At 37.1% G+C, this 11,655-nt stretch overlaps 1 protein-coding gene across 9 annotated transcripts in view; it reads left to right on the forward strand.

Annotated features, from left to right (window-relative positions):
• The window catches only part of EFR3A (EFR3 homolog A), a 76,034-nt gene extending 67,515 nt beyond the window's left edge, over positions 1 to 8,519 (forward strand). For 7 of the 9 annotated variants that reach the window (XM_071421808.1, XM_071421812.1, XM_071421811.1 and 4 more), the window contains 4 exons: positions 2,496 to 2,544; positions 3,453 to 3,556; positions 4,159 to 4,208; positions 7,276 to 8,519. In XM_071421808.1, coding sequence (XP_071277909.1) covers positions 2,496 to 2,544; positions 3,453 to 3,556; positions 4,159 to 4,208; positions 7,276 to 7,393 — 321 coding nt within the window. In that variant the 3' untranslated portion in view covers positions 7,394 to 8,519. Of the gene's footprint in view, positions 1 to 2,495; positions 2,545 to 3,452; positions 3,557 to 4,158; positions 4,209 to 5,460 lie in introns of all 9 variants that reach the window. The other 2 variants (XM_071421817.1, XM_071421815.1) reach the window with 2 other exon arrangements.
• Positions 8,520 to 11,655: the final 3,136 nt, after the last annotated feature.

Genomic DNA, 11,655 nt, shown 5'->3' on the forward strand with positions numbered 1-11,655 from the left:
GAAGTATTTCTTAAAATAAATTTCCACTTCTACTGGATATTTTTCAAGGTCCTACTGATTTTTATTAAGTAGATTTCTACTGGCTGCAATGGAGATGAGCTGTTGAAATGGAGGTGTTTGTTTAGTTAAAAATTCAGTATTAAGTTATAGCAAAGGAGCAAGCTTTACTTTAGACAGAAGTGATATGTTTTGCATTATTATTATTATTATTATTATTATTATTATTATTATTATTATTACTATTATTATTCCTTTCTGCTTTGTGCTCATTATACCTCAGATGATCTTTTGTGTTCACTTCTTGCTTTTGTGCTTTAGCAAGGATACAGATAAAAGTGGAAAGAATAAAAAGGTGTTTGAAAAATAAATGAGGCAATCAGATCTCTAGCTTTCTGAAGCAAGTAAATGCTCCTCACAGGACTGTTTGACATAAGTATTCTTTTTTAAAATCACTCATTATATGTGGTTACGTGTAATTGACCAACTCCCTTGAAAGTAGAATTAAATGAAAGAAGTTTCCATTTCAGATTTCAAGTTATGCTGATGTTATGTCAAGCACTGATACATAGACTATTTTGAAGTGGATTTAGTGGTTGTAGATAAAATCTTTTTATGGATTCTCAGCTTAATGTGGTCTTAATGTAATCCAGTGTCTTAGATAATGAATTCCTTTTTATCTCTTAAAAATGTGAATTTTATTAATCAGGAACAGAGGAAGCAAAGTATTCCTCCTCTACTTGCTTTATGAGATTTGTTTACAAGGCAAAGGATAAAACAGTGTTTTCCAGTTAACTGACTGGACCTTCATACCTATATATGAAATCTGGTTTTCTTGCTGTGTAGGTTAGTCAGTGTAGCAATCCATAACCATCAGCAGAACAAAAACAAGCATAAATCTTTATGATTGAGAGGATTACCTACTTAATTAATGGAAGTTTTAGGACATAATGATATATGATATAATTTCTGCACTGAGATAGAAGACTGTTTATCCATAAAATAGCTGTTATTTTATACAATACAATTGCAGTTCTTCTGTCAGGAGACTCAAAGTTTTTTTGTGGTGCCACGTCTTTTAGTGAATCTTGTTCAGAAAGGTGAGTTATTCCATAGGTATCTCCATTCATAAGGTGAAGCAGGTACACCTGTAAATGCAGGTAGTGCTTCTGGAGTATTAATTAATCAAGTATAATGCTGGGTAATACCAGCAACTAATGTGGAGATTAACTAACACTATGAAAGGCAGCCATAAACAACTAACATTTACCAAATGTGAGTTTATAAAAGATTATTTCAGAACCTGAATACTCTGGATCTGTAGCCATATCCACAAATATTTTACAAAAAAATATTTATTGATTTTTATTTATTTAGAGGTAGAGAATACATGCTTATTAATAAAAACCTATTAGAAAAATATAATTTACAGCTGCAGCTCATGAAATAACTCTCATGTAAAAAGGAAACAGCTACTTCCTTTTCCCTTAGCAGTAGTTGAAGCCAATAAATTGAAAAATTGGAAGAATTCATAATCTTCTGAATGGAATAAAGGAACTTTTTGCTAGCTTACCCCTTATCTTAAATCATACTAGACCATTCTTAAGAGTTGGTGTTTATCAGGAAGCCTGTTCACATGTTGGAAGGACTGAAGTGGGGAAATTCAAGCCAAGAAACCATGTTATGTTCAGATGAAGACTGCCATCTAAACATTCTCCCCTAATGCCAAGAGGGTGGCTTCACTATAAATATATTTACTGGTATAGGAACTAGATCTATAACGAATTGAAACACTTCAGTAATTTTGCATCCTCAAGCAATTCTGGTGAAGTGCATCAGTAAATGGATATTCCTATCAGTAGATGAACAGATTTTCTCAGTGCATCAGACATAGCTTGTTATGAAGAGCCCTTTCACTCCAGTTTTTATGATGTAAGCACCAAATGATGTGGATCCATCATGGTACAAAGTTAGCCTAAAGCAGTAACCATTCTCCACTCAGCACTCCACTGTCAGCTCCCATTTTAGCATCACATTGCTGGTAACTGAGTTGGGCCAATTGAATCTGCTTTTCTAGAGGAATCCCTTTGGGGGTTCTCTCCCAAATTTGCCCTGAACCAAGACACTCAGCCTCAGGAAGCAGTTGATGTTATTGGCAACAGCTGCCTAAGAACCAGTACTGAGATTTTACAGTATAGAGACACTATAGCTTATTCCTGACCTAAAGGACTCCTCTGCCTAAATCCATTTATAAAGGATGTTACCATAGAGCATCTTGAGTACAATCTGGAAAGTTTTCATTTGGTAAAAATTTCCTCACTAACTGCAGTGGCTTCAAAATGTGAATTAGTGATCTGTTGGCTGTCACAGAAAGTCCAAATGAAGTTATTGGAGACTTGTGAGGCTGTCTTGGCCTTCTGTGTTTTATCATATTCCTTATTTTTTAGAAGCTGATATTTTATATGTGATGATTAAGGATTTCTTTTCTATGTGTTTAGGTTGATAATACTGAAGAAATCACCTTTGAAGCTTTGAAGAAAGCCATTGGTAAGATTTGTTACAGTTGTGTTTGTGCAGCATAGTTCATGATTACTATGGAATTGCTGAAGAAAAGAGAGAGGCTGGAATACCATACAATATTACTTTTTTTTTTTTCTTTTCAGCTAGTAAATTTATTAAGAACTCCAGTTACTTATTTCTAAATCTCTGAAATGATATCTTGATAATGTTAGTGAATTCATTTTCTGAAGTTAATGGGGCTGAATGAAAAGCATCTGGAAATGCCTGTCATCTATTACATTTGCAGTACAGACAAAGCTATAAATGTGAGATACTCTAGTAACATTGAGTGATTACTTATGAGGTAACTTGAGTATTTTTTTTTGTATTAAGATTTTTGAGTCTTCAGTGCATTCAAAAATAGGTTGTAAATTACACATTGTGGATTTTAAAGTACTGAGGTTTTTTAAAAGAATGTTTTTCTGACAAGTGACCTGGCTGTGAGAACACAGTATTATCCAGATTCCTTATTTCATATTATTATAAGTAATTGCTAATTAATGCTTTTCAGTCTACCAAAATCCTGTTTAAAATCTTGATTAAACATTGATGTTAAGAACAGTAGCATGATATTGGGAGATTCTTGTTTCATCTTAGATCTGAACCTGTGTGCAGTAAGTGAGAAGTGCAGGCAATAAATCAAAAGGGAGTCTGGATGTTAATTTTAATTAAAGACTTAGTAAGAAAGGGGAAAAATTTCGTCCTCAAACCATCTCCCTGAAATTTTCTCTACATTTGGCTTTAGAAGCAGTGCCAGATGACAGATCACTTGAGAATGCTTGCATCACTTCAGGCACAATCCTTGTTCACTTCTGCAGTGCACATTTGATATTTCTTGTACTTCATAGGCAAAGATTGCATTTGTCTTTAATTTTGTGTTTCATTATTCTTTCAAGATAACAATGGACTTGAAGAACAGGAAAAGGAAAAGAGGCGTCTCGTGATTGAAAAGTTCCAAAAGGCTCCATTTGAAGAAATTGCAGCTCAATGTGAAACCAAAGTGAGTTTCTGCAAAATGTTAGCACTGAGCATATCAGGGTAGGCACTAGTGGGCATGTGCTGACTGAAGGTGATTTAAGTTGTCGTGTCACTGCTGCTGTTACTTGTTTAGAAATTCAGTTCTTTGTTTTGTCTCCAGTGCTATCAATGGTGGGAGATTCCAGTAATTTGAATGTGTTTGTGTTTGTTCCTGGACCATTTGGAAGGTAATGGGTAACTTGTACATTCTTCACCTTAATTCTTTTTCTTGCTCTCTTTGAAATCCAGGTTCACAGTCCATACCTGTTTCTGGGATAACTGGAGCAGCATTTAACCCACTATGTATTTTAAATAACTAAATGTATTTCAGGTTTGTTAAACTCTTGTCTGCAACAGCAGAATTTGGTCCATAATTCTTGACACTCCTGGACACACTCACCCAATCTCAAATACATCTTTAAGGCGCAGAGTCCTTGCAGCAGTGAAAAAGGAAATTAAGAAATGTGGCCTAGATTTACATGTGGCAGTGTGGAACACACTCACCTGAGTGTGGCCTGGTACACCCATTGTAGCTCAGTTCAATATCTAGGAGTTAATAATTCAATTTTAATTTTTTTTCCCTAGGCAAACTTGCTTCACGATAGACTGGCACAGATACTGGAACTCACCATCCGGTAAGGCTTTATGCAAGAGCAATATCATACCTGAAAAATGATATTAAGCAATGGTGGCTGTTTTCAGATGGTTATGTCATAGTGTTCTCAAACACATGTAATAGGGAGAAAATAGTTGCTTTAACTGAATGCTGTGGTTTAGCCCTGATAGGTCCATGTAGCCCTGTGTAGCCACTGGCTTCACTCTCCTCAGCAGGATGAGGAAGAGAATTGGAAGGGTAAAAGTGAGAAAAACCATGGGTTGAGATAAGAGCAACTTAATAGGTAAAGCAAAAGTCACACATGCTAGCAAAGCAAAATAAGAAATTCTTTCACTTCCCATGGGCAGGCAGATGTTCAGCCATCTCCAGCTAATCTCTTTGGGAAGGCAAATGCCATCACTCTGAATGTCTCTTTTTTTCTTACTGCTTTCCTTAAAGCTGTTACTGCTGAGCACAACACCATGTGAAATGGGGTATCCCATGGGTCATTTGGGGTCAGCTGTCCCATAGTGATATGGGGTATCCCATGGGTCATTTGGGGTCAGCTGTCCCATTTGTGTCCCCTCCCAACTTCCTGTCCACCTGCAGCCCACACCGTGGCCCAGCAGTGTGAGGAGCAGAAAAGACCTTGACTCTGTGTAAGCTCTGCTCAGCAGTAACAAAAACATCCCTGTCTTATCAACACTGTTGCCAGCACAAATCCAAAACACAGCCCTATACCAACTACTGTAAAAAAAAATATCCAAGCCAAAACCAGCACACTGAAAAAGAGTCCTTTTCTATTTTCTTACTTCTTTGAATCTTCCTGATAGTGGAGAATATTCAGAAACCATGTCACTGTGTCTTACAGTATCTCTGTATCTATCAGTAGTATTGCAGGATGCTGTTGTTTTCCCAATACTGCATCTGGTTGAGAAAATAATTAGATATTGAGCACCCCAAGTAGTTCATGGTGTTATTATAGAGAGTTGTGCACATCATTATGCAGGAAAAATAGTATTTATTAGCAGTAAGATGCATTTTGATAGTTCTGTAACATCAGTGAAATTGATGATGCAGACAAGAATATAAAAATCCTCAGGGCATGATAATTTAATTAGAATTTCAGGACTAGGATGAAATGCTATTGGTATTTTATTATTTTATTATATACTGTTGGTATATATATGGGGGGTAGTTTAATCTTGTTTCTCTCCTGTAAGTGTGTAAATTTCTATAAAAGCAATCCATGTAAGTGTAAATTCTGTATATTGGTTGTGCTTCTCACACAGTCCTCCACCCAGCCCCTCAGGAGCGATGACCATGACTGCTGGACATCCTCATTACCATTCTGTTCCAGTCTATGAGATGAAGTTTCCAGATCTTTGTGTGTATTAAGTGTCTTCTGAAGTCTGCTGGACATTATTTAGAATAGAGTACAATAGAAAGAACAAGATGAGTTTTCAAATTTTATTGTTTATTGTATCTAACTTTAACATAATGATGGACATGAGCCAAATACAGATTATTTTAGCCAAATTCATGAAACTGTCTTGAATTGTTTTATTCTGTAATCTATTTTGAGTTAGGTTTTTCACAGACCACGTTTCTTCATTTTCATATTTGAGTACATGTGAAAGATTTAAAACTTGTCTTGCCATATAGGTAAATATTTCAGTTACTCTAGGAATTTGTATTGCTTCAAATTCCTTTAATTTGAGATATTGTAACTGAAAAACCTATTAAAGCCTTTGTTTGGTTTGGGTTTTTTTGGTTGGGTTTTTTTTTGGTTGGTTGTTTTGTTGTTTGTTTGTTTGTTTTTTTACTCCTCTCCACCTCAATTCTATGTCAAACTAGAATGCTTTTGTCTTGCTTCATCTCATTCAATGTAACCAGGGGAGCCCTACCTGAGCTCCCTCTTGTTCCTGCTGTCACAGCTGCTCAACTTGTTTGGTTTGGAATAGATGGAAAAACCAATACCTTACATGTGTTCAAATACAGTGAATGAATTAATGGGCACTTATTAAGTATATTTTGATGCATCACATAACATGCTTTTTAGATAGCTACATCCAGTATATGTACTGTGTTTCTTGCTAAAAGTTAAATCTTAAGCTTTGCATAAGAGAGGAGAAAATCTCCTTTTGAAGCACGGACTTGTGCAATATATTTCATGTCTTAAGATGTATGGTTTACAGACTGTACTTTTGAAAACACTGTAGTATTTTGTCTGCTTTAGTATAAATACAGGAGAGATATATTTAGTATAGCAGAAAATAAACTGAGGGCATTTGAAATCATAAATACTAAAACTATATTCTGTGAGACATTTCTCTGTAGTTTATAACAGCTTTTTAGTGATATTTTAGAAATTGAAAGTAAACTCAATTAAACCATTTAAAGATGAAGAATTTATTACATATATTTTCAAGCAAAAGCATTTTTAGAGACGCATCTCTGTGTTTGTTTTTATTTCATTTCTCAAACCTTTAAGGTAAATTTCATAGGTTTATGTATCTGAGCATATACTATTCAAATGTAAATAAAGTAAAATTGATAAAGTAAATCTTGGACATTTGATGATAATTATCAAGGTTGTCTTTATGACTCACTAAATCCTGCCAGCAAACAAAGAAAAACAGCATTCATTGATGCCATGAATAGTAAATCTGAAGTCCCTTAATTTATCTGAATCTGACTGGGGCAGTGTAAACATGAATGAATGCTCTCAAATATCTATAATAAATGTAGACATTTAATTGAGTGTTTTGGATGAACAGTGAACATGAAGAAAGTAACTGAACTTCAGTTAGGCCTGCTTTGAGCAGGAGCTTGGTTTAGATGACTTTCAGAAGTCCCAACCTAAATTAATCTTTGATTGCATAACTCATGACCTGAAGGATTATTAGCCCTGCTGATTTGCTGACTGGAGCCTTTGCAAACCCATTGTAAAAAGGATTTTAAGTTTTTTGAACAGTAGTCCAGTATTTAAAGGCCTGATGTGGCATGACATAGAGAAATATCAGCTACTTAAACCTATGAGATGACATGCTGAGTTTCAGAAAGCATTCACAAAGCTCAAAAGGTAATTGAGACCTTCTTTTCAGTTTAACAGTGCAATCACAGCTGTTAGTGGATGACGAAACAACCCCTTATCTACAGCATTCCGTTGTGATTTTTACTGCTGCAGCGTGTCAGCCTGATCAGACCACAGTCTACACATAAATAGGACTCTAGCTTTTAGTTTTCACTTTTTTTTCCCTTTTTTTTTAAGGTAAGACTAAGACTTTTTGGCCTGTATAAAGACTGTAATTTTTTAAAAAGTAAATCCAACATAGGGATACAATGTAAAAAACCTACCCACTCTGTCATTTTTTTAAGAATAACACTTGGCACTTTTGTACACAAAGGAGGAGTCTAAGTAATACAGAATGTACTTCTGTTTGCACTTGTGCAGTATGGAGACAGTGCTGTAAATACAGGATTGTTTCTGTGATTGAATTCTGTTGCATGAATGCTGCATGTGAAAAAACTAGATTCAGCATTTCATTTTCTGTTCTGTTAATGAAATATTTTTCCTTTATGGTAATGGTAGGTTTCTGTGTTTCCAATGTTCAGTTTGGGAAATGCAGGTGTTGTTCAGGTGTAGTGCAGGGAGTGAAAAGTTTGTAACACTCTGTATGTTCACATGATATTTCATTTCTTCCTTTATGGAAATTCAGGGAGTCTGTAAGTTGATAATTGGTTCACTGAGGAGTCTGTAAGTTGATAACTGGTTTACTCTGAGGAGTCTGTAAGTTGATAATTGGTTCACTCTGGCCTTTCTAGACACATGGGAGATGGGAGTGACTGTAAAATGTATTGGTTTGGTAGTTATTGTCATATGAGCCAATGAATGAAACCAAAAGAATTAAGAATGCTGTTTGTTGTACAGTACAAAACTGCTTTGTTTCACTTCTCTTCATGTTCTTCAGACAAGCTGCAGAACTTAAAAGCTCCTTATGCAAACTGGCCCTGTGTTATCTGCAACACACTGAGCACTGTCTTAATGGTTATAATTGGTACCCAGTTTCAATGTATTCCAGCTGTTGCTTGGGTTTCTCTTTCCTATTATGTCATCTTGAAAAAAATATAGCTTTTGGTAGTGAGTCATTTTAAGATAAATTAAATTCATGGTCATACTAAAAGGTAGAAATAGCCTGTTGTCCAAAACCAGAGTAGGGCTAATTTGTCTGTTGTTCCAATGGTAATATATTCTGTACTGTATGTAATGAACCAGTTTCAATAAATGTAAGAACACACTGTGCAATCTATATTTAAGCAATAAAATAAACCAAAATTTAAAAATTAATCTTTTCTAAGGTGTCAGTTAATTTTTATTGCTCACAATTTATATATCAATTACTAATTTTTTAGCCTTTAAAATAGCCCTCAGTTTGCACACCCTTTTTTTTTTTTTTTGCAGCTATTACAGCATTGCATCATTATTAAACTACTACATTTATTTACTATTAAACCTGGGCAGGCTTCAGAGGTGGGGCTGTGAGAATCTCATGAGGTTCAGCAAGGCCAAGTACAAGGTCCTGCACCTGGGGTCAGGGCAATCCCAAGCACAAACACAGGCTGGGAGGAAAATGGATTGAGAGCAGCCCTGGGGAGGACTTGGGGGTGTTGGTGGGTGAGAAGCTCAGCATGTCCCAGCAATGTGCTCTGGATGCAGCCCAGAAACCAAACAACATGTCCTGGGCTGTACCCAGTGCCCCATGGGCAGCAGGGCAAGGGAGGGGATTGTTCCTCTCTACTCTGCCCTTGGGAGACCCCACCTGAGGTCTACATCCCTCTCTGGAATCCCCAAAACAAGAAGGTGACTTGTCCAGAGGAGGCCACAAAGTTGATCAAGGGGCTGGAGCATCTCTGCTGTGGGGACAGACAGAGTTGGGGCTGTTCACCCTGGAGGAACATGATTTCCTCTGGATCTGGGGAGACCTTATAGCACTTTGTAGTTCCTAAAGGGGATTCAGGAGAGCTGAGAAGGGACTTTGAGCAAGAGCATGCAGTGATAAGGCAAGAAAGAATGGCTCCAGATTGAAAGAGTAGGTTTAGATTAGATGTTAGGAAGAAGTTCTTTCCTGTGTGTGTAGTGAGGCACTGGAACAGGCTGCCCACAGAAGCTTTGGATGCCCCATCCCTGGAAGTGTTCATGGCCAGGTTAGAAGGGGCCTTGAGCAACCTGGTCTAATGAAAGGTGTTGGTGCCCATGGGACAGGCAAAGAATTCAATGATTAAAAAGTTAAAATATTGAAGTAGGAAATACTTGTAGATTACTAGTTAATAAATTGGTTGTTCACTTTTGGGAAACAGCTATGTTTTGGCCAGCTGTGCCCCAAATCTATGAAAAATATGGTGTAAACTGACTATGAGAATGAGAGAAGAAAGAAAAAAGCTATGCTAAATGTTTCTTTTTTATCTGCTTGTTATTTTAAAAATTATTTTAGCAATGATCCCTGATTATGAATAAATGTACCTAATCATGACTAGATTATTTAAAAACCTCACTTTATCATCACAATTCATGTGATAGTAATTAGGGCACAACTTGGGTGTTAAACTCTTCCAAAAATAGAGTTACTGGGGAAAAAAACTCAAAGGAATTAATGACAAATTGCCTGAACAAAAGCATATTTTATTTTGTTATTTCTCTTTTACCTGATTGACTAAATGATCCATCCCTATCTCTGCAGTCAGAAAATTCAGCATAGTTGAGTGAATGTTTGCATAACCATGAAGGTAGTAATAATTAGCAGAAAGGAATGGGAGTTTATTTTAAGGTGCAGTGTTCAGAGCAGCAGCACCACTCTTGTCAAAGAGATGAACTGATGTTACTCTGCAGTGCAATTCATTCACCTGCTTACAGGCCAGTTTTCCACATTTCAGCTTATCATTTGTCTCACTTTCTCATTGCAATATTTATTTATAAATTCTGTGAAATGTAAAATAATTTTTCATCCCTATAATAAAACTGATAAAAGTTGCAGTGTAATGCAGATCTCATCCTCAGCATAGGAGCAAAATGGGCATTTTGCAGTTTTAGCATTTTGCTTCAGTTCTGAGATGTCCTTTTTCTGTACAGCATAAAGGGGGAGTTAATGAAAATCTTGTCTGCAAATCAAATTTCTCACATCACTTATTTGACCTCTGCCTTCCCTTAAAGAAAGTCTTTTTGTTCTGTTGTTTTTTTCACCGGGGCTGAAGATGTAGCCACTGGGATCCAGAGGGATTCATGTGACTAAATACCTTTGGGGTTTATTTTGGGAGTTTGTGTGGTGGAATTTGTTTGTGCTTTGGAATGGAGGGGAAGGGGGTAGTAATGTTTGGAGTTTTATTTGTTTGTTTAGGGTTTTGTTTGGGGGGGTTTTGCACTGTAGTAATCCTTTGCACTTTTAATGTAGGAAAAATACTGAAAATTCTGGCTTATCACCAGCCAGAATTTTATCCAATATAAACTGCTCATCCAAGAACATTCACAGGCATTTTCACCTGCTCTTCTCACACTGTTCAGTTCACACACGATCACATGCTGGGGTTTAGTGAACTGCAGCAGGATCTGGAAGAACACAGGCAGCATCTCTGCACCCAGCATGAGGGTACATGCCACAGTCATTGGATAGTAGGGAGACATGCTATAGTCTTTGTAGGAATACTTTGGTGACACAGTTCAGTCCTGTAGAACAAGATGATGGAGAAGAAATCCAGACCTTTCAGAGCAGCTGAATGAATCACTGGGAAGCTTGCAGCAACATTTTTTGTTCTAGGAAGTGTTGGTGAGTCACAGAATCATAGAATGGATTGGGTTGGAAGGGATCTTTAGAGGTTTGTCATGGCCTGATACTACACCTCTCTCCCTTCAAGTCTATTTTAAAGCCTGTCAGTCAGCCCAGTCAGCTCATGAGCAAAGACCTCTTGCCCATGTGAGAAATGTGAATCCCATCTGACACAAACAGGTCTGGTGTTGTGCTGATCATCCTAGTACCACAAAACCCCAAATTCTGGCTGTGACCCCAGCCATGGAGCCAAGTATTGATAGACTCTGTCTGTTCCTGCAAGGATAGGGGAAAAAATGACCTATGCTCCACATTTCCTATCAGCCATTCCAAGGTGCTGAAGTCTCTTTTGATCACCCTTGGACTGCACATTGTGACTTCATCACCCCAGCATGGAAGAGTAACAGTCTGAGAGCTGTACCAGGCTGGGAAGTTTCCTGCTCATGTCCTTAACGGGCCCCAGAGAAGGAAGAGGCTTCCCTAAGAGGAGGGTCTGTCCAGCATTTTGGACCTATTGCCCTCAGAAGGGAGTCACACACAGCTATAGACAGGAATGAACAAAGGAACTTTCATGCAATTACTTTAGCTTTGCTTCTGGATGTTTCCTGCTAAGCTCAGTAAAGGAAAAATGTCCACAGAGGGAGTTGGAGTAGTTGCAGGTTGGTT

The sequence above is a fragment of the Agelaius tricolor genome, unplaced genomic scaffold (genome assembly GCF_023055355.1).
Source record: "Agelaius tricolor isolate 1412-34295 unplaced genomic scaffold, bAgeTri1.0.p SCAF_2, whole genome shotgun sequence".
Lineage (NCBI taxonomy): Eukaryota > Metazoa > Chordata > Aves > Passeriformes > Icteridae > Agelaius > Agelaius tricolor.